The sequence below is a fragment of the Bison bison genome, unplaced genomic scaffold (assembly GCF_000754665.1).
Source record: "Bison bison bison isolate TAMUID 2011002044 unplaced genomic scaffold, Bison_UMD1.0 scf7180017851926, whole genome shotgun sequence".
NCBI classification, from domain to species: domain Eukaryota; kingdom Metazoa; phylum Chordata; class Mammalia; order Artiodactyla; family Bovidae; genus Bison; species Bison bison.
The window spans coordinates 765,592-788,291 of record NW_011482499.1 but is presented as its reverse complement, the minus strand read 5'-3'; the positions used below and the strand labels follow the sequence as shown (position 1 = coordinate 788,291).

General features: G+C 39.5%; 1 protein-coding gene across 7 annotated transcripts in view; it reads right to left on the bottom strand.

Moving 5' to 3' along the window:
- The window catches only part of DNM3 (dynamin 3), a 643,298-nt gene that overhangs the window by 375,263 nt on the left and 245,335 nt on the right, over nt 1-22,700 (bottom strand). For all 7 annotated transcript variants that reach the window (XM_010852107.1, XM_010852116.1, XM_010852123.1 and 4 more), the window contains exons 5-10: nt 20,677-20,775; nt 19,932-20,092; nt 13,881-14,023; nt 10,459-10,594; nt 8,110-8,177; nt 4,258-4,396 (exon numbers count right to left, since the gene is read on the bottom strand). In XM_010852107.1, the coding sequence (XP_010850409.1) occupies nt 4,258-4,396; nt 8,110-8,177; nt 10,459-10,594; nt 13,881-14,023; nt 19,932-20,092; nt 20,677-20,775 (746 nt within the window). The remainder of the gene's footprint in view (nt 1-4,257; nt 4,397-8,109; nt 8,178-10,458; nt 10,595-13,880; nt 14,024-19,931; nt 20,093-20,676; nt 20,776-22,700) is intronic.

The following is a 22,700-nucleotide window of genomic DNA, read 5'->3' as shown; positions in this document are numbered from 1 at the left end:
GGTAAATGTACTGCTTCTTAATGTATTGCCTCTCAGCTCCAAATTCATGCTTCTTGCCCTCTCTGTGAAAATAATCCTGGGCCCTTAAAGTATTTTTTCATTGCTCACTGGCCCCATGAGAGGTTTTATCAGGAGAGTCAGAGCCTGGAGAGACACTGCTGGAGGAAAAGACAAGCTGAAGCAGCCCACTTCAGTACAAGGCAGTCACAGCCCCCCGGTAGAGCTGCCCTCACCTTGAACAGTTTGCATAAGTGTCTCCAGGGAGAATCCTCCCCATGGTTATCTTTTCCTTCCCAGCATGTTCCAGAGGGCAGATTTCCAGCAAATTCTGCAGCATAACACTACTTTTCTGCCACATCTGGGTCCTCTTCAAGAAGTCCCAGTCTTAGCTCTGGGCAGGGTCCCTCTTTCCTGGGTGTTCCCCTAAAGGTAGCACCTTAGTAACTGCTCCTGATAGCTTCTACTCCTATCTTCAGTCATTCTTTTATCTTCTTTTTTGAAAATTAATTACTTAATTTATTTTTGGTTGTTGCACTAGGTTTTCTTTGCTGTGTGCAGGCTTTCTCTAGTGGTGGTGAGTGGGGACTACTCTTTTATGGTGCACAGGCTTCTTATTTCAATAGCTTCTCTGTGGAGCACAGTCTCTAGGCACATGGGCTTCAGTAGTTGTGGGCTTAGATGCCCCACAGCATGTGGAATCTTCCCAGACTGGGGATCGAACCCATGTCCCCTGCATTGTCAGGCAGATTCTTAACCACTGGACCACCAGGGAAGTCCTCTCTTATCTTCTTACTAGCCAATTCCTCACTACTTTAAGCCCCTGTTACAGTTCATACTTTTTTATAGTAACTGTTTCCTGTTCAAATTGCTGTGTGGTTTCTCTCTCCTGATTGAATGTAGACTGATACAGTGGTCAGGAAATATAGTAAAATCAGGAGACAGGTAGCTTAAAAAAAAAAAACAAAAAAAAACAGAAGCCAGAGGTCTGAAGGTCTCTTTGAACTTAAAGACTGCTTTTAGGGAGAGTAAAGGAGTGAGAGAACTGAAAGGGTGGGAGCCTGAGGCATAATTTTAGGTGTAGAAAAGAACCCCTCTTCCTACTCCTCAGCACCCTTCACACCTCACTCATAAAGTAGAAACCCACCAACATTTCTTCCCTCTTGAGAAAGAATTATGGGAGATGCCCTTGTCATTTTCTCCACCTGTGAGCACCTGAGTTGTGTCAGCCCACAGCTCTCTGCTGCATGGGGCAGGCGCACTATGTCACTGCTTAAACTGGCCCTTGCTGGAGAGGCCCATAGGTGTGAGGTTAGCTGAAATATGCTGTGCAGTCTCTGGGTGCACATGTCTCTCCCCCGCTGTGGGCTCTGAGGTTTACCCCCAGAAGAGAAGGCTCCCACTGCAGCAGCAAATCCCAGCTATGCTTTCCAAACTAGATTTATCTGCAGCAAGGTGGATCCTAAATTTCAATTCTCCTTTAAGGTTTTCTACTAATTTTCCAACTAATTGAAAGCCAAAAAGAGGGTAATCAGTGTTTTGAAAACCCTAGATTTAGAATTTGAGATTTCTGAAGAATCTATTGGTAGAACATTTGTCCACCATGACAAGGACAGAAAGAGGTCACAGGAGTGGGATGCTAGGGTGGAATGAATGGAGGATTACTGAAATCATAGGTCTCTAAGAACAGCAGCTACTGGGTGTTGAACATGATCTCTGCTGAAGTCATCTGAGCCGAAGGTGAGTTTAGGATGGAGAGGAAAAATGCAAGCCAAGTTCTAAATATCTTGATGAATGCAAGGGAGTGACCAGGACTTACTTGATGGTGACAATGAAGAGAAGGGAAAAGGTTGGCAGAGCTGGTAACACCTGGGCCTTGAAGGAAGACTTGTTACAGGAAGGTGAAGGAATAATGTTTGGAAGCCACAAAGGGAGAAGTAGGCCATGTCGTACCTGATCCTGGCCTTTAGATTCTTTGAGTTTTGGCCAATAAGTATCCTTCAACAAAGGGAGCCGAAGGGTAAACAAGAATCTCAGGAAGAAAGCTAGGCTTTACTTAAGGCAACAAATAAAATGTTTTGAGAAGACAGTATAAATATACAACCACGCCTGATCTAGAGAGCTTAATGAAAAGGGAGGTTCAAAGGGTGGAAAGCAAAGAATAAAAGCCAAAAAGTGTCAAAGAACAAGCCGTCTCATCCCATGCCATCGGGACTATTGGTTTTCCAGTGAGTTGGATACAATGGGAAAAGATTAAAAAAAAAAAAAGATTCATACATACCATAAACACTTTATATAACTTAAAACATAAATGTACACACATGTGCCAATCTTTTGATGTAAGGCCAAGGCCTGTTCTCTGCATATGGATCTGCTGATTGGAGTTATGTGTCTTCTGTCTTACATAAACCACATCCTCTGTCTATGATTTCCAGTTTTGCTTTCTTCAAAGTGGACAGGAAACCTAAAGACACTTGGGAAATAATCTGAATGCAGACAGAGCCCATCTAGGTTTTTATAAGTCCTTCCACATCCTTTTAACCTTGTTCTACCTATACCTAGTCCAAAGCAGAGCTTTTGTAGCTAAACTTTAAGTCATTCCAAAGCTGAGTTTTTATGGAAAAAAAAAAAAAAGTCTTTCTTGCATTTGATCAATTTATTCAAATGAGAAGGACAGCTGGCTAAACAAAGTTGAGAACGAACAGCACAACTGGCCATTGGAAAGAAGACAGTCTTACTGGTGAGAGCAGGAAAGCACGGGCAACCTAAAGAGAAACTCTTGGCTGAAGAAGACACCTGCATGCTGCAACCCATGGGGTTAAAGAGAGAACACGGTACCAGTTACTTCAACAAGCCAGTTAAGAGGAGACCAATACTGCACAAGTGACAAGACTGACCGCATTTTGGGGTAAAGGCAAGGATATCAGGGATATGAAGTATTATTAAATGGCTTCAAGTTTCCAAACAAAGAGCTGGCATGAAGAGCTGACATAAAGACTGTTTTGTTGTTCCCCATGTACTTTTGCCTCGGTCCCTTAACGCCTATGGCTTTTCCCATTTTAAAGAAGAGAAAACAACATTAAGGAACAAGGTAGAAGAATAGTAAGAAAACTAGAGAAGTGCTCTGAAGCTCCAGAGACACTTCTGGGCCCCATGCTAGTTCCACTGAACTCCTGTTCTTTTAGCATTGACAATTGCAAATTCCTAAGTTTAGCCTCTTTCACTACTTATATCTTTTCTACTGAGTTTTCCACCAGTTAACTAGGAACCAATACTCATACTCATTCTCTCATTCTTCCCACTGGTTTTTTAGGAACATTACTCACTGGAACATTACTTTCTGTAACCATACAGAAAGGGAAGGGTAACAAAACCAACAAAATCAGAAGTAAATACACTTTCAAGAAATGAAGTAACAATATCAACACTCATAGGGCTAGGCCTACCTTATCCTAACATGATCAATGATTTCCTTCTTACATTTTTCAGTTTGGGGTGTCCTTTTCATGTCCCACACAATTCCTCCATGTTCCTCAGTGAAGAGGCCCCAGATTGGGAAGTCTCTTACCTATTATTCTCCATCAATAAATATTACAAGGAGGAGAATATTGGGTGCTAAGAAAAATGGCCATTTATAGATTAGCCACCATTTACTGAGCACTTACTATGTTTAATCAATGTGTTAAGTGTGCCTTGGGTTTCTGACATCATCTTGTTTAATCTTCTCTGAGGTTATATTATAGCTATTATCATCATCATCCCATTTCACAGAGAAATCGACAAAAATATAAGGATTAAGTATGATGCTCAAGGTCACACAGCAAGTAAACAGCAGAACCAGGATTTGAATCTAGATTCAAATCCTTAGGCCCAGGCCCTAAGATCCAGTTAAACTACTACACCAAAATGCCCTCTTCCCAGACATCCAGGTTCCAGTGGAATTCATTTAAAACTTAGAAGAATTACCTTTTGATATATACAATTTCACTGGTTCCCTTGCCCTAACAATGAGTCCCAACCATGTACCACAGGAAAAACTGGTTTAGGGCATTCACTTGATTATTCTAAAGTGTGTTTACCTGATTAAGACAACAACGCTATTTGAAATGGGGTGAGACCCAACTATCATGAAAGCGATTCCCACTTAATAGTTTTTACAATCCTTCCCCTTGAACAAACACAAAACCTTCATAACAAAGTGGAGGGTCAGTGAAAGAGAGACATGTAGCAGGGTTGGAAAGTTACATAATCCAAACTTACCTTTTTGGTACACTTCTTGACAGTGTTTATTAATTCTTGTATTACCAGATCTACACTCTTCAAGGAAGGCCCCTTCAGCTTTACAATTTGTTTTTTGACTATTGCCTCAAATGCCATGTCTGGAGTAAACAACCCTGTCCTGGATATAAGAAAGAAAACAGCATGTTAGATATTTTAAATTGAATGATAATCAGTACTCTTTTAACAATGTTTTAATTGGCATGATACTTAAACTAAGCATGAAAAATCCTCATTTAAAAAGTACACAGTGATTAATTCTATTCACAGCATCATTTGTAATATCTTTAATACATTCTATAGATGATTAACACTACCTAAAAACAGTTTCCCAAATGTTTTCAAGGCCCATAATGTGACCTTCAATATTTAACTGTCATTTGTCTCATCTCACTCTTTCACAGCAGGACAAAGGAATGCTACAATAGAAGTGGTGTCCTAAATGTACATTTCTGCTTCTAAAGTATTCCAAAAACAATCCTTTCTTGTCCTTCATGGAGTAGGAAATGATCTTCATATTTTGAACACTGAAACAGTAGCATTCCTAAACTATATAACATATTCTTTCCTGGAGAGCTGTATTATACTAAGTTCAGAGGTTCCCAGTTTGAGATCCTGGGGTGCTGGAGAAAAAAAAAAAGAGACAGTTAAGTGGAACTAGCTTTTTAGGACCCTGAATGCCTAAATTGTGAATTTACAAAAATAACAAATGATAACCAAAGTAACAAGAATCTTTTTCATCTGGCTGGAATCAATTCAAACTGGTGTCACAACAGGGCTTTTCTAACGCTGTGCAGAAGCTCAGGAAAGCAGGTATATGCATGTGTGTGTGTGTTTCACAAAAAATGAAAAATTACTACTCACATCTAAACAAAAGGACAATGGAAAAAATCTACTGTAAAAGGGATCTTGAACCCTGACAAACACTATGCCCACAGATATGCAGGCTCCAGACACTGGTGGCTGATCTCCCCATCCTAGACTTTCCTCCCTTCCCCTTATTTGATTACCCTCTCTTCCTTCAACACTCAATTTTATGGTATCTCTTTGGAGAGTTTCCTCTACACTTTCCTTTTAGCAGCCTCATTCTATGTCTCTTATTTGCTTAGCACTTTGTGCCCTCCTCCATGAAATGACTTAGCAGCAGCAGCAGCAGCAGCAGCAGTAGCAGTCATACTATACTGTTAACTGTAACTTCTCCACTTTGGATACAGAATACAATACATGTTGTTTGAAGTGAAAGTGAAGTCGCTCAGTCATGTCCAACTCTTTGTGACCCCATGGACTGTAGCCCACCAGGCTCCTCCATCCATGGGATTCTCCAGGCAAGAATACTGGAGTGGGTTGCCATTTCCTTCTCCAAACTACTTCTCCAGACTACACGTTGTTTAGTCTGACGTTAAAACTGTTCCCCTGTCTGTCGCTAATCTTCCTTGTGGTTCTTTTCCTCCTTCCTCTCATGCACATGAGGTTTCAGCCAAACCAGACCATTTGCCTTTCCACAAACATATTCATGCTAATATTTTATGCCTTTTCCTTCATCTAAGATGTTCATTTCACTTTTCCCACAATTTCAGCCTGTCCAAATCCCACCTGTGCTTCAAAGGCCAGATCAAAGCAACCACTTCCCACAGCTCGCTTTCTACAGTCCTGCCACTGACTTGGTCTTCCTTCTCTGAACCCCAGCATCTTATTTTGCACTACAGTGATCTGAGCACATATTTTGGTCCTATGACTATCCTAGTAAGAAGAGTCATTAGAGCATTTATCTTTGTTTTCCCCACAAGGAGGGATACCTTGCTCATCACTGGCATTCAGTGTTAGCAGAACAAAGAAGGACCATCAAATCCTCACTGAGCAAAGGTGGTTTCTATTATTCAAATATCTAATAGAATCAGTTGAGAACAAAACATTTTAAATTAAGTATATTTAAAAGCCTAAATAATTGCACTATTAGCATGTGTTATAATCAGGACATTGTGCACTTCTTATCATTTTGTGTGTGTGTGCATGCATTTTAGTTGCTAAATCGTGTCCAACTCTTGCAATCCCATGGACTGTAGCCTGCCAGGCTCCTGTCCATGCAAATCTCCAGGCAAGAATACTGGAGTGGGTTACTGTTTCATTCTCCAGGGGATGTTCCCCACCCAGGGATCAAACCCGCAGCTCCTGCATTGCAGGTGGACTCTTTACCACTGAGTCACCAACCAGCTTATAGGCAAATTAACTCCAGCATAATAGTAACAGTCAATCTCTTCTGTTGGTGGACATGTAAATCAGAAATCTATAATCCTGAATCCTGAATTTTTGCAGTTACATTCAATAAAAACGTAATCAGTAAAAACTTTTAAAAGTCAAATAAAAATACTGTATTTAGTTAAGCAAAAATACTTTTTTGATCCCTCTCCCAAAACATAATTTGGTTCTATTGCATTTATCAGACTAATACGTGTGAATACTAGCTCTGTTCAGCTAAAGAGAAAGACAGAGTTTCTGTACCAAATGTCTTCTGAGGTTGAGGGAGAGGGAAGAGAATTAATAGGGAACTTAGAAATCCTGTTGATGGTTAAGAAAAACACACTGGATGTGGTTAGAGATGTTCTCTCCTTTTCACTTTATGAATGCATATTTACATATTTACCCCGTCTTGCCTGGAGAATCCCAGGGACAGGGGAGCCTGGTGGGCTGCCGTCTATGGGGTCGCACAGAGTCAGACACGACTGAAGTGACTTAGCAGCAGCAGCAGCAGAGTAGACCTTCCAAATTTCATAAGGATAAATTCAAATGTCATAACTCCTTTGGAAAATCACCCATCACGGTCACACTCAGTGTCAAGTTTTGCTCTCTCAGTTTCTGTTCCTCAAATAGTCTCAAGCTGGCCCTGAGGCAGAATCTGGGACACAATCAACCGATAGACTGGGGACCCCCTCCTTCATGTAAGATCATCATGAAGTAGGCAACCTAAGTCTTCTGACCTTGAATCAATTTAGCATATGCTCCATTACATTGAATTTAGCCCTCTAAACACGAACTCACAAAATGTGCTTTAAATTCATTTATTTTCTTATCCCAGTTCTTTAATAAAAATAGATGAGGATAATCCCACTTTATATGAGGGGGAATTCAGGCACAAGTTCTCCTCCCAACCACCTCTCTGCTCTCCTTCTGTATTTCTAACTCCAGTCCAAATGCAGGGCTCCCTGCTCCATGAACACATGCTGCTCTTTGCCACCTCCATGCCTTTGCTCACACTACTTCCTCCACTCTAAGCCCCTTCTCATCTCCTCCAGCCTCAACAATCGCCTCTTACATCTCTTTGCATCGCCATCTACCCCATATACACACATATTCACATTTATACACAAAGACATCTTTCCTTGTTGAAATCATTCTTGTTTTCAAAACAGGCAAGTTTATTTGACTCTAAAATAACCACCTTCATTAATCTTCCCCAATCTTGCTCCATAAATCCAGTCAAAATTAATCCATCTAGTCTTGGTGTAAGTGATGATCACTTATGAGCAAGTCTGGCCTTTGCCTCTGAAATATACAGCTCTGGAGAACAAGGTCTTGTTCATCAGTAAATCCCCAATTGTCAAGAGCATGGTGCTGTGAGTGCAGACAGGGTTTTTGATTTTTCAGTGGAAAAAGACAATATGACAATACTAGAAATTATCATTGAACTCAAACAAGAATTTCCTATTTCTTATTTCTTACTCCCACCTCTACATTCTACTCTGCTCAGATGATGAAAAGGCTACTTCACTAGCCATTTATAAACACTAATTTTTTTATTAGCTTGAACTGAAGACAAGGAAAACGTGAAGCACTTGCCTGATACCATGTATGTTTTTGATTGCATAGCTTATTTCTCTTCGCAATTCTTTCTCATTGAACTCCATCTGTGGAAGCAAAATGAGCCACAGTTATGACACTCAATTCCTCTGAATAATAATATTGTTGAATATTTAAAAATGAGAACAACTTTACTCCATTATTAATAAATGGATACTCATGTCTTTCCTAACCTAAATCCAGATGGTCAAGACATCTGTTTATATAAAGTTCAAGGCAACACAGAATGTTAGGGATTTCTGGGAGTTTTAGTGCAGCAGATTTTAACTCTTTTATAGATAAGGAGTGCTGCACATAAAGGATGTCTTCTGTACATAAATCTGGCCATTCATTTGAAATATATAATTCTTCACTCTTTTGCTGAATGTAGTAAATGTATTCACAGACAAATGCATACATAGGTGTCCCCTGATGTACAACAGTAGTCCAGCTGTGTTGAGAATTAACAATGGCTGTCCCTTCTCCCTGGCCATGTTAAGCACCTGAGTTCAAAATTCATTTAAAAGATGAAATTAATAATATTTTGCCAATCCTACACAGGATAGAGTACTGTATTAAAATTTTCCCAGAAGTTCTAGGTACCTTAAATTTATTGAAAGTAGGATCAAAGTGTCATAGAGCTTAGACCTGAAAGGGATATCAAGAGAACATTTGGGTCAGCCCCTAACTTTTGAGATTTGGCCTCTCCAACCTCATTGCCTGTCCATTTCCCGCCCCCCTCACACTTTATGCCACAGAACAATGAACTGCTTTAGTTCTACACCTCAGCCTTTACCACTCCTCCCTTTCTGTCTGGAAAAATCTCTTCCTCAACCCCACCCCACCTATCCCTGCTTAACTAGCTGCTCAACCTTCTTAGCTCAGAAGCCAAGCTCCCTTACACAGTCAGGCTGGGATTCGTTTCTGTGGACTGTGTTTCCATAGCACCCTGTGCTGAAGTTTATCACTTTTCTTAACACATATTAATGAAACTGTCTATTTACCCATCTGCCTCCCATACCAAGACATAAGTACATGCCTCTGTATGTGAGACAGGTAACACAGTCCCTAAAACTACCTCGCTGCCTATGGGGCATTTCAAACTTAACATCTCTGAAACAAAACTCTTGGTTCATACCTCCACACTGAACTTTTTCTCAGTTTCCTCATCTGATGGACACTAACATTTGCTCAGTTGTGCAAGTCAAAATCTTGGGAGTCATCTTGAATCTTCTCTCTTTTGCATTTCCCATAACAATCCAAGCCCCATTAATCCTTTCTTCAAAATCATGAATCCATCCACTTCTCTCAAGCCTCTCTGTTGAGGCATTTCTACTATAAAGCTAAAGAAGTTTAAGTTTCAGAACTTCTCTCTTGCATAAATTCCTTACAAGACCCTGTGCCTGTGTGTTTATAATTTTGCATTCTTCAAGAGGGGTCCCCAAATTGTATAGGCTTCAGGTCCCCAACAAAGTGGATTCACCCCTGCTTCGGCCCTACTGTTTAACCCATCTTGTCTCCTTCAATTCACTTTTGCTCCTTTATAATCCAACCAGACAGTGGTCTTTTAAAATCACCAACCAAATCAGGTCACACTTTTTCTTAAAACTCTCCCCGGACTTCCCATTGTTAAATGTAAGCACTTTATCACAACCTATAAAGCTCTGCATAAACTGGGCACTTCCTTTATCTGAATTCATTTTCTGCCCCCTCCCCTTCACAGCTCTGCACCAGCCTCAGTTGTTCCTCACCTGCTACACAGGTGCTTGCTTTAGGGCCTTGTCCTTGGCATCTTGCCTTAAACAACCTTCTTCCTTCAGATCCTTATAGCTGACCTCTTCATGCCATTCTGGTCATGCTTTAAGGGCCCCATAGTCAGAGAGACCTTGCCTGAACATTCCATCAAAAGTGGCTAATCTAATCCCATTCTCTCTCATATTTCATCATGTAATAATACTAGATTTTTTTTTTTTTACTTTGTCTATTTGTCAATTTTCTGTCTTTTGTCACCCGATAGTATCTCTGTCTTGATCCCTGGCACCTAAGGTCACTGGTACACAGTAGATGCTCAAGAAACATTTGTAAATAAATTAGACAACAAATAAGCATCACAGGAACCTGTTAGTAGTTGTTGAATTATTGAAATATCATTAGATTCCATTAAATAAAATAAGAACCATCAGTAAGAAAATAACTTCCCTCCTGAATTTCACTACCTGAGTAAGAAGGTTTTTGTTTAAAGAATTATCTTAGTCCCATACCATTCATATAACATTTTATGAACAGTTATGTAGAACAGAAAATAGAAATGAAATAAAACAAAAGGAAAGAATAACATTTGGTACAAACCTTTACTATCTCAAAAGGAAAGCGTTCATGGAATATACGATTGATTTTAGCACCCCCTGAGAGCTCCAGGGTGTCTACTTGATCCCCTGACCCTTCAATTCTCTTCTCAAAATCCACAGCAAATTGTTGAACCATCCTGTATTGCAAAAGAGAAATAAATTCAAGTTAAAGTTACAAGGCTTCGCATTTTTTATCTGAATTTGCTATGGTTATTCCTTAGAACCCTTTTCCTGGTGTTCTTAGTGGCACCTACTGGCAGAATTAACAATGCACTCTAGTCAGTGCTCAAAATGTAACTATATGAAATACACATTATCAAGATTTATTTCAGACATCTAATTTAAAATATATACTTTAAATATCTGCATCATTAAATAAACATTCTGCCATTTAGCTGCAACTATAAAATGGCATTTTAAAATACTTAAATTAGAAATACACTACCACGTGTAAAATTGATAGCTAGTAGGAGGCTGCTGTATAACACAGGGAGCCCAGCCCAGCACTCTGTGACAACCTAGAGGGGTGGGATATAGGGTGGGGTGGAAGGAGGTTCAAGAGAGAGAGAGCATATGTATATACTTAGGGCTATTTCACGTTGTTGTACGCAGAAACCAACATAACATTGTAAAGCAATTATCCTCCGATTAAATTTTAAAAAATCATCTAAGCAATAAAACTTCATATAAAACAGTAACATGAGCCAGGACTCCTGTGACATCACTATCACCTGGTGTTCCAACTGCTCCAGCAGAGTACTCTCATACTTTATGAGCTACTCTCTTCCCTGACCTCAGCATCGCAGACCTCATTCTGCCAGAACAATGCAAATTTCTGGCCCTCCACCCTTGCCCCTCTGCAACTAACTCTAGCCTTGTTTTTCAATGACTCCCTAAAATTTAATAAAATGAAAGCTCCTGACCCCATCACCTAAGATTCTCCAGGGTCTGGCCCTGGATGCCTCATCTCTTACTACTCATCCCCACTCACCTTCCAAACCAACTAAAAAGAAGCTATTTGGAGGTCCCCATGAGTACCATGTCTCTGTGCTTTTACACTCATTTTCCTTTCTGCTCTGCCTTATGCTTCTTTGTCTGGCTAGTTATTATCTGTCCTTCAAGACTCAATTTAAGCATTAGTTTTTTCAGGAAGCTTTCCATGATCCACAACTCTATCCACCACCACCACTCACTGCCACCCAGATGAAGGACCCCTTCTCAGCTTCCTCAGCATATTTTCAGCAGAGCATGTAGCAGACGGCATCACCATCACTCATCTATCAGTCTCTCTCCTAAGGGCATGGACCATGCATATGATTTATTATCCCCTGCTTGGCATATGAGAGGTACTCAGCAAATTCAATGAAGGAATGGATTACCTCAAGACAGTTGGTAAAAAACAAAGCAAAAAAATATGTTATACAGAAAAAATGACTAGTTGTATTTATGACTAGTAGGTTTAGAAAGTCTCAATTCTGACACACTGAAACTATTTTTAAATCCAAAATCTACTATATTGCGAAAAAATTCAAACCACCTAAAATCTTAATCTTTTATTCTCTTTCATTAAAATTATGGATGAAGTAAAAGGAACTTCAAATATTTAGGCCTAAAAATCTAGAATATAACTGGATATAGCTATGTTCATGTATGTGCTAATATTAATCTAATTTTAAACACCTGGAAAGGTATGAAACATTGGGAAACACCTGAAAATTCACCTCTAGCTACTCCTTTCCCATTCCCTACACCCCAGCCACCTGGCCCACTAGAACAAGTTGTAGCGAAGTTCACACTATTCTCTTGACTTCCTTCTTCCACCTGACAAACTCCTCCCATACTTCAGGGTCTCATTCAAGTGAGTTCACACCCTTCCTAGCATGTATCTGCTCTTTATCTGGTCTTCCTTAACATTTAATACTTACCAGAAATGTAGCATTTATCAGACTTTAACAGTTAGTTGTTTATATATCTGTTTCTGCTGCTCTACTGTGGTTTCTTCTTGAGGGTTAAAAATCATATTCATTTTTGAATCCGTAGTAGATAGCACAGAGCCAGACATCAAAGAGAACACAGAGATGTGAGCAAGGCAAGAGAAAGTAATGAAGAAAGGGAGGGAGGGAGAGAGGCAGGAAGGAAAGAAGGAGGTGAATCAGCTCCCTACAAGGGAGGAATTCAACTGTGGAAAATTGTAATGAGTCCAATGGAATCACAGAGGCAAGACCTAGTCTTTACAAAGACAACAGTTTCAGTTGAACGTTAAGATGATGACCTAGGGCCTAAACAGAAACAGCTTTCCTTTCTCTGTAACTTGAAGACTTTTAATAGGAGCTTAACCAAAGCCAAGAAGAAAAAGAAAAGATACACTATGAGAGAGTTAAATCCAAGAAAAAAAATTTTTCCTCTGTATGATCTTACTGTTTTTTACATGGAGGAATACAAGATAATGCATTGAATATGTTACATAAATAATTTTAACATTTAGAAATCCTCCTACAAATAAAAGGAATTAGGTTGTGCATTTTAAAAGCCATATTAGGGGTATTTGATTACAAGAGTGCAGAGAGAAAGGGGCCATAGGAAGTGGCAAGCATCATCTTTAGAGATGGACTTCAGATATCCAGGGATGTAAGCTGGTCAGTGGGGGTCTTCTGGTGGAGAGAGACCTGGGGCAATTTGAAGCACAGGGATAAAAGGATAGATGAGGCTGGAAGGAGCTAAAAGAAGGAATGAGGGTAAAAGACATAAGGGGATGGCAATCCTCCAACAACTCTGCTATCCTAACCCAAGAACCCTCAGGGATAAATCTAATAACCCAAGGATAAGAAGAAAAGATCTTGAAGGAGTAAAAAGACACTTGGCAGTTTTCACATTTGTGTATTTAAAGGTCTACATTAAAATCATTACCAAATAGGAAAAAGAAACTTAAATGTGCCCTACTGTCTGTAGTTTTTAAAATTAAATCCTTGGTTCTCACTGCACTGAAAAATACACACAGACAGATGATATAAAATGACTGAAGTAAAAAAGGTAATAAGTACATGTGATACCAACAGAAACAGTTGCACAATCCAGATGACGTTTTCAACAGGAACCTAGCCCACTTTTAAAGACTAAGGGCAAACAACCCTACTGAGTTATCACTGTTGGTTTTGCTCATTTACTGAATCCAATTAGAAAAACACAATAAAACTGGGCAGAGGATTGGGCATTGGTTAAATTTATAATGACAGAATTAAGATCAACAACTATTCTTCAAGAAAACAAAGATTCAAGGCTTATTTTATGACATATACAAAGCCTCATATACTTTACTTCTATGGGAAAAAAACCTAGAAACTAGCATGATAAATAGACTAAGGAAAAAGCAAACTGAAGAAATGAGTTTCAAGTGCTGAACAAGGGAAGGGCAAGGTGACTCACTGCAGCAATGCTTTGGTCTTCCGGGTGGGGTCCTCTGGCTTGAAGTTTTTGTAGGCTTCTACTTCATGTTCTATGGACAGCAACTGGCCCTGTAGTTTGTTCCTGAAGTTGGGCAGGGTGTCTCGAATGTGGTTGGTAAGTTGCTAAATAAAACAAAACAAATTCATGCACACATATAAGAGACGGAAGTTCAATTCGGAAGATAAAAATTGGCCTTCACTGTTTTCCAGATCACTCAAAACCTTAGAAAGTCATACACACATGTGAGTCTGACTGTGTAGACAGATGTGAGAAGTTCCAGTTCTCTCCTCCACTGCCTACACCCCAGGTCAAAATTCCCTCAGCTAAAGTCACTAGCTGAGACTATCTCTTTACATCGGGGATACCCTGTTAAAAGGCAGCTAAGTTTACTAATGAAGCTGCCTAATGACACCTTAGTATGGACTAATCTGTCAGATCAGCTACCCTGTGAAAAGGAACCTTAAGTTAGAATGTGATACAAATGAAAGAAGCAGAGAATGACAGGTGCTGCCTGAATTCTCAGAACCAAAAGGCTCACCCACCAGTGGAGCTCATTCATACCCATGTACCTGTCAGTTGTTAACTTCCTTTCCATTCTATAGCTCAGGCAGGTGTTTCCTCTTTCCTCCATCTTTAGGCCCCAGTCCAACTGTGGTTAGTCCCTAGCTTACACCCTCAACAGGTTGTATATAAAAAGCCCTGGTATTGATACCTCTACCTAACCACTTGCTTTGGCATTTCCACTGAAGTCATCTGCTGACACCTCACGCTTAGGATAAAGAAAATTCTCTAACAGATTTCCTAGAGGGACAAAACTAATTGAGAATAAAGGTGGGATATAAACTCAGATTGATTAGCCCTCTGACTAATGCTCTGTTACAATATAATTAAGTCTGAATTAACAGGAAAAAAGATCACCTTTTTGCATGGCTTAAGAAATAAACTCAGAATCAACAGAAATGTAAATGTTATAGAAATCTAGGAAAAAGAATAATAAATTTAAAGTCAGTGAGTCGATTCAGTCACTCAGTTGTGTCCAATTCTTTGTGACCCCATGGACCACAGCATGCCAGGCCTCCCTGTCCATCACCAACTCCCAGATTTTATCCAAATTCATGTCCATTGAGTTGGTGATGCCATCCAACCATCTCATCCTCTGTCGTCCCCTTCTCCTCCTACCTTCAATCTTTCCCAGCATCAGGGTCTTTTCAAATGAGTCAGTAGTTTGCATCAGGTGGCCAAAGTATTGGAGTTTCGGCTTCAACATCAGTCCTTCCAATGAATATTCAGGATTGATTTCCTTTATGATTGACTGGTTTCATCTCATTGTAGCCCAAGGGACTCTCAAGAGTCTTCTACAACACCACAGTTCAAAAGCATCAATTCTTCGGTGCTCAGCTTTCTTTATAGTCAATTTCTCACATCCATACATCACTACTGGAGAAACCATAGCCTTGACTAGATGGACATTTGTTGGCAAAGTAATGTCTCTGCTTTTGAATATGCTATCTAGGTTGGTCATAACTTTCCTTCCAAGGAGTAAGTGTCTTTTAATTTCATGGCTGCAGTCACCATCTGCAGTGATTTTGGAGACTAAAAAAATAAGGTCAGCCACTGTATCCACTGTTTTCCCATCTATTTGCCATGAAGTGATGGGACTGAATGCCATGGTCTTAGTTTTCTGAATGTTGAGCTTTAAGGCAACTTTTTTACTCTCCTCTTTCACTTTCATCAACAGGCTCTTTAGTTCTTCTTCGCTTTCTGCCATAAGGGTGGTATAACCTGCATATCTGAGGTTATTGATATTTCTCCTGGAAATCTTGATTCCAGCTTGTGCTTCATCCATCTCAGCGTTTCTCATGATGTACTGTGCACATAAGTTAAATAAGCAGGGTGACAATATACAGCCTGACGTACTCCTTTCCCGATCTGGAACCAGGCTGTTGTTCCATGTCTAGCTCTAGCTATTTCTTCCTGACCTGCATACAGATTTCTCAGGAGGGAAGTCAGGTGGTCTTGTATTCCTATCTCTTGAAGAATTTTCCAAAGTTTGTTGTGATCCACGTACTCAAAGGCTTTGGCATAGTCAATAAAGCAGAAATAGATGTTTTTCTGGATCTCTCTCGCTTTTTCAATGACCTAGCAGATGTTGGCAATTTGATCTCTGGTTCCTCTGCCTTTTCTAAATCCAGCTTGAACATCTGGAAGTTCAAGGTTCATGTACTGTTGAAACCTGGCTTGGAGAATTTTGAGCATTACTTTACTAGCGTGTGAGATGAGTGCAATTGTGCAGTAGTTTGAGCATTCTTTGGCATTGCCTTTCTTTGAGATTGGAATGAAAACTGACCTTTTCCAGTCCTGTGGCCACTGTTGAGCTTTCCAAATTTGGTGGCATATTGTGTGCAGCACTTTCACAGCATCATCTTTTAGGATTTGACATAGCTCAACTGGAATTCCATCACCTCCACTAGCTTTGTTTGTGTGATGCTTAATAAGGCCTATTTGACTTCACATTCCAGAATGTCTGGCTCTAGGTGAATGATCACACCATCATGATTACCTGCATCCTGAAGATCTTTTTTGTATAGTTCGTCTGTGTATTTTAAATTTAAAATAAGGGGAATAAGATAAGTAGACCCAAACCAACTGAAGAACCATTTAAAATCATTTATGTTTATCCGAGCTTACCCATGTGCATGCCTAATCACTTAGTTCTTTCCAACTCTTTGCAACCCTATGGACAATAGCTCTGTCCATGGGGATTCTCCAGGAAAGAATACTGGAGTGGGTTGCCATGCCCTTCTCCAGGGGATCTTCCCAACCCAGGGATCGAACCCAGGTCTCCCATATTGCAGGCAGATTCAAGGTTATCTGGATATTCAAGGTTATCTGGATATATCTATTCAATAAATCAAGTTATTTAACTGTCAATAGTTCACACCTATCCTATAACCTTGTCCATAGTTATGACTTGTTAGAATAGGAAAAAGGAGTCCAGAATGGCAGTGGCTAAAAGACAAGGAAGGGAAAAGCTTGAGAAAATAGAACAAAGGAAGGTCTGAGGACCACAGTGAGGACCTCAGGTAGAACAAACAGCACTCCTGGCTAGCCCAGTTTACATGGGGCAAGCCCAGGGGGAGGAAAAACCATGCAAAAAGAGGGGCCAAAGGGCTGGGGGTCTCTCTCTCACGCCCGCACGCTCTCTCGTTCTCTTTCTCTCTCCTCTTCGTGTCTTTTGGGTCGGCATGCCCTCATGCCTGAAGGATGTATTTTCCTTTATTTTCTAAATAAAACTGAGCTGTAACATGGAGCTGTAACACCGATCTGTCTGAGAGCTGTGACACAGTCTGTCTGAGAGCTGTGACAGGGTCTGTCCAAGGGCTGTAATCTGGTCCGTCACTTCAAATTTCTGTTGGGACGAAACAGAACTGAGGAAATTCCACACTCCTCCAACAGACTTATCATGTTATTCCCCTGGCATGTGTTGCCATTATGGTTTTGAAGCAGAAAATAAAAGAATGGAGAAGACTGCATTCCCAGTAGCAATGCCCAAGAACAAACCCCAGATCTAAGAGTAATAGTAACCACTTGACTGACTTGCCTAACTTCTCTTCTTGGAAGTGTTAACCTCAACATGACTGAAATCAAGTACCTAATATTCCCTTCAGAAGTTTCTCCATCTTGGTGATTTCATAATAACCTGGAACTTGGGAGTTATCCTTGACTTTCCCTCTCTGTCAATCACTAGAGCTAATCCACTGCCAAGTTCTCAATTTTCCCAAATATGCCCCAAATCTGATTCATTTTCCATCTCCACTGGCACTAACCAAGACCAGGCTACCATCATTTCTCACTTTGACTCATAAGTAAGAGGTCTTCTCAATTCTCTTTTTTTCTTTCTTCTCATTTCCCCATTTCTACTCTTGATCTTCCTATTTGCAACCACCATAATCATTTTAACCCACAGATGTGACTGTTATTCCCCTCCTCAGATTCCTTAAACAACTGACTCCCCAGGGCTCTTAGGATAACAGCCAAAATCTTTAACTTTGCCTACAAACACTATAGGATTCAGCCACTGCCTTCATCTCCACATTCTTCTCTTACAACTCACTCTCTGACCTCCAGCCATAATGATATTCTTTTCAATTCCTCAAAAATATCCTGTCCTTTTTTCAGTTTTTGCTATAGTAAGAGTCCCTCAGGGTCAGACGTGTTGGTACACATAAGATCAGCAATAAAATTATCCTAATTTCAGGAGACTTCCCTGGAAGTCCAGTGGTTAAAACAGTGTGCTTTCAATGCAAGGGTTCAATCCCTTGCTGGGGAACTAAGATCCCACATGCCATATGGCATGGCAAAAAAAAAAAAAATCCTAATTTCAAACACAGTGTGAAGATCCTTGAAGCAATAGAGAAACTGATTATACAGGAAATGAAAGATCTTTAGTATAATATTTATTCAATTTTCAGTCAACCAGAATCAGTTATGCCATACTTTATGGGTCACCTGTAATAACCAAATGGTCAAGCATACCTGTTCTACTTTTCCAGTATTCATATTTCTAACTTTATTATTTCTAATTATTTTAGTGACTTTTCTCTAAGTTTTTTTTTTTCATTTATTTGCATTTTTCTTAGCCCAATACAGGTATGAGAGCAGAAATCAAAAAATAGTTTTATCAGAGCTAAATACATTGATAGAATATCATGATTCTTGCATGACAAACCAAACTTCCTTCTCCAAAACAAGTTAAAAATTTTTAAATGACAACTATATTATTGCTTTATGGCTTCCAAATATTCATCTACCCTTAATTTAAAAATGCAAATTTTATATTAGTCTGTGTTACATCACTTAAAATACAAGTATACTACTGTTTTTTATTTTCTAAAACTGCTTCAATTGCTGCCTAAATTGTTCAGATATAATGTTACTAGTAGCCTACTGTTGTGTTAGCCTCTACTGACACCTTCTAGGAGGGAACAATCAGAACAACTGTTAACTACTTGACTTATTTAAGTTCATAAATAAAAGTTAAAGCATACTTTTTGTGAGAAAAGTTGCTCACCATCTGAGTCAATGTAATCAAAACTTGGGGTGGAGGCTCTATACTCAATGACTATGACACAATTCTACTAGGGACTGGAAAATATATGAAAAAAAAGTACACTAAATTTTTATGGAAGAAATGTATATATGCATGAAATTGCTCCTGCTAAGTCGCTTCAGTCGTGTCCGACTCTGTGCGACCCCATAGACGGCAGCCCACCAGGCTCCCCCGTCCCTGGGATTCTCCAGGCAAGAACACTGGAGTGGGTTGCCATTTCCTTCTCCAATGCATGAAAGGGAAAAGTGAAAGTGAAGTCACTCAGTCGTGTCCGACTCTTCGCGACCCCATGGTCTGCAGCCCACCAGGCTCCTCCATCCATGGGATTTTCCAGGCAAGAGTACTGGAGTGGGGTGCCATTGCCTTCTCCAATATGCATGAAGTGAGGGGAAGCAAAGGGCCTAATTCTATCTGTTATGAGGAAAGGGGTTATCTGGAAAAGTTTCTTAGATGAATGAAGATCAGTGATTGCTTATGTGTTTTTAAGATTGGAAATTAAGGATCAAACCAATCCTAAACAAAATCATAAAGAAATTTTAACTTAACCATCACAGATTGACATTTCAAAAAAAAAAACAGATGACAAGAGACAAACTTTTCAGAGAGATACAAGTTTAACTCCTTAAAACAATTATATATTATGAACAAATATGTGCTAAAATGTGTTCACCTGTTCACTGTTTGTAAATAAATATGTATTTCTGCTTAGTACACTATTCTTTCAATAATATTAAGGTGGATTCTGGTCATTTAGAATTACTAATGGCATGGGTCTAAGTATTCATATTCATCTTTTAACTTTTCTATTAATACTATTATGCTAAATAGTTCAGAAAAAAGTATAAAAATAAGAAATATGGATTCCAATAGCCATTCACATATTTTATAATTGTTCTTGTTGATTGAAAAACCATTTTTACCTGATTAAGGACCTTCTGAAGGTGTGGGGTCCCCATCCGATCAGCAATATGTCTGTAAGCCGGGTGTGAGAGAAAAAATTTCCTTTCTGCCAACATGGCAGCCTTTATGTCCTTCTTCCCATCTATGTCCTTCTGGCTCCTGTTTACCACCCCCACGTAACCTAAAACAAAACACACATCTATGGAGTTGGGGACACTTTTGGTTTCTTCTTCTGGGGAAATTTTAAAGCTGTCAAAGAGGCCAAATAAGAAAAGCAAAATAATTTTAAGAGTCTGAAGAACAGATCCCCTTACAAAACTCAATTTGGGATATCAGTATTTAATGAAGGCTGGACAATTTGGCTAATGTTGATTTTTTAGCATTAACAAAATAACGTCCTTTTGTCCTTAAAAGATCTGTGCATTTAAATAGAGTAAATCTCTAAGCAGCTTTGTCAGACAGCAGCAAGTAAATAATTCAGACTTAAACAGAATACATTTATACAGACTATGATGAATAATTATACCGTTCCTTCAAACCCCTTCCTTTTCCTGTTTTATTCCTATTGTTTGAAGGAATAGTTCTTTCTTTGGATCAATTTTACTACATTATTTGGGAACACCATGTCATTCCATAAAATGTTTAACTAAGCTTAAATCCATTCTTCTCAATGTGGAGGCATAAAAATTCAGCCTCCCACTGGTTTCCCAGTTGTTTCTCTGCCACACCATCAAAGAAAGTCCTGTATAGGACACATTACATTACCCCTGCGAAGTGGCAGCAGCTTATTCTCTAGAACATCCCTGGCATCCGTTCCTTCATCCATGAGATCCAGTTTGGTGATGACTCCAATGGTTCTCAGACCTGCACCACAAACAAAACCCACATTACACAATTTGCAGAGACCAACAAGTTTCAGAGACATATATGTCTCAATGTTAATTGCAAAGCACTCATATTTCTGGTTCTTTCCATGTTCCTCCCCATCTTATTTTGTTTTCTAATCCACAACTATCCCATCTGGTAAATTTCAACAGGATGAGACAGAGAGCTGCAAAACGACCCATCCATAAGATAACTCTTGATCCAGGAGAGAAAAAACAAATAGCTGTTTCACCAAAATACTTATAAATGTATGAGTTTATTTTTGTACTACATGTACATAGAAATTATGTATTTAAATTATCCCCTCAAGGATTGCACACAGTATGGATGCTTTCATTTTATGCATTACATTATTAAAAACAAAAATAGATTACACATGGACCAGTGATGTGGGTATGTCAGAAACCAAAGCTTATTATTGATCCAGGTCTGAGCACTTGAGAGCAAACTATAAAGAGAAGAAAATTAGGTACAGGATACCATCATTACCAAAAATAAACTCACAAATCTCACATATTCATTGTTACTTAGAAAAAGAAATATGACTTAATGGAAAGAAGACTGAAATAGGAATTCTGAGCCATGGATTCTAGCCTTAAGATAAGTCACTTAACTCTCTGAGTCTCAGTTTTCCTCTTCTATAAAATAAACAGTTGGAAATCATGAATCAAAGGTTCCTTTCAGTAATAAAATAATGAAAAAACCTAAACATTTTATGTAGCATATCAGATGTACTGTTTGTTCTTTGGTCCCATCATTAGATAAAATGAACAATATTGCCTACTGATTCATCTTTTTAAGTGTATTTCTTTGGCTTTGCAATTAAACATGGTTAACTGAATACAAGTTTTTATTTTCTGCCTGAAACCACTCTCAATGGTTTCCCTGATAGCTCAGTTGGTAAAGAATCCTCTTGTAATGCAGGAGACCCTGGTTTGATTCCTGGGTTGGGAAGATCCCCTGGAGAAAGGATAGGTTACCCACTCCAGTATTCTTGCTTCCCTTGTGATTCAGCTGGTAAGAATCTGCCTGCAATGCACGAGACCTGGGTTTGATCCCTGGGTTGGGAAGATCTCCTGGAGAAAGGAAAGGCTACCAACTCTAGTATTCTGGCCTAGAGAATTCCATGGACTGTATAGTCCATGGGGTCACAAAGAGTCGGACACGACTGAGTGACTTACAGGCTCACTCTCAAATAATAATGTTTAATATTTTCTAAAACAGCTATGGTTTTAAATGCTTACATGTCTTAAATCATTTAATCTATCAAGTACTCCAACTACTAATTTTTTAAGATGAGGAAACTAAGTCAGAGAGAGATTAAGTCACTCATCCCAAGGTCACAGAAGAAATGGATCTGGGCAGTCTGGTTCTAGAATCCATGCTTTTAACCAATATACTCCTTATCATAATAAAATAATATTTTTTAATGTAGAGGGTTTAAACCAAGAAAGTCGAAGAAAACGGAAGAGAAATGCAGATAATTTTTGAAACTGGAAACTTAGCAGGATGACTGTTAACTAACCTAACAGATCAGAAAAAGAGGAAAACTTCATCCAAGAAAGTCAACAACAGGAGATGCCTAGAAGCTGAATAATTTACATCATCAGATCAGATCAGTTGCTCAGTCGTGTCCGACTCTTTGCGACCCCATGAATCGCAGCACGCCAGGCCTCCCTGTCCGTCACCAACTCCCGGAGTTCACCCAGACTCACGTCCATCGAGTCAGTGTATGCCATCCAGCCATCTCATCCTCTGTCGTCCCCTTCTCCTCTTGCCCCCAATCCCTCCCAGCATCAGAGTCTTTTCCAATGAGTCAATTCTTCGCATGAGATGGCCAAAGTACTGGAGTTTCAGCTTTAGCATCATTCCTTCCGAAGAAATCCCAGGGCTGATCTCCTTCA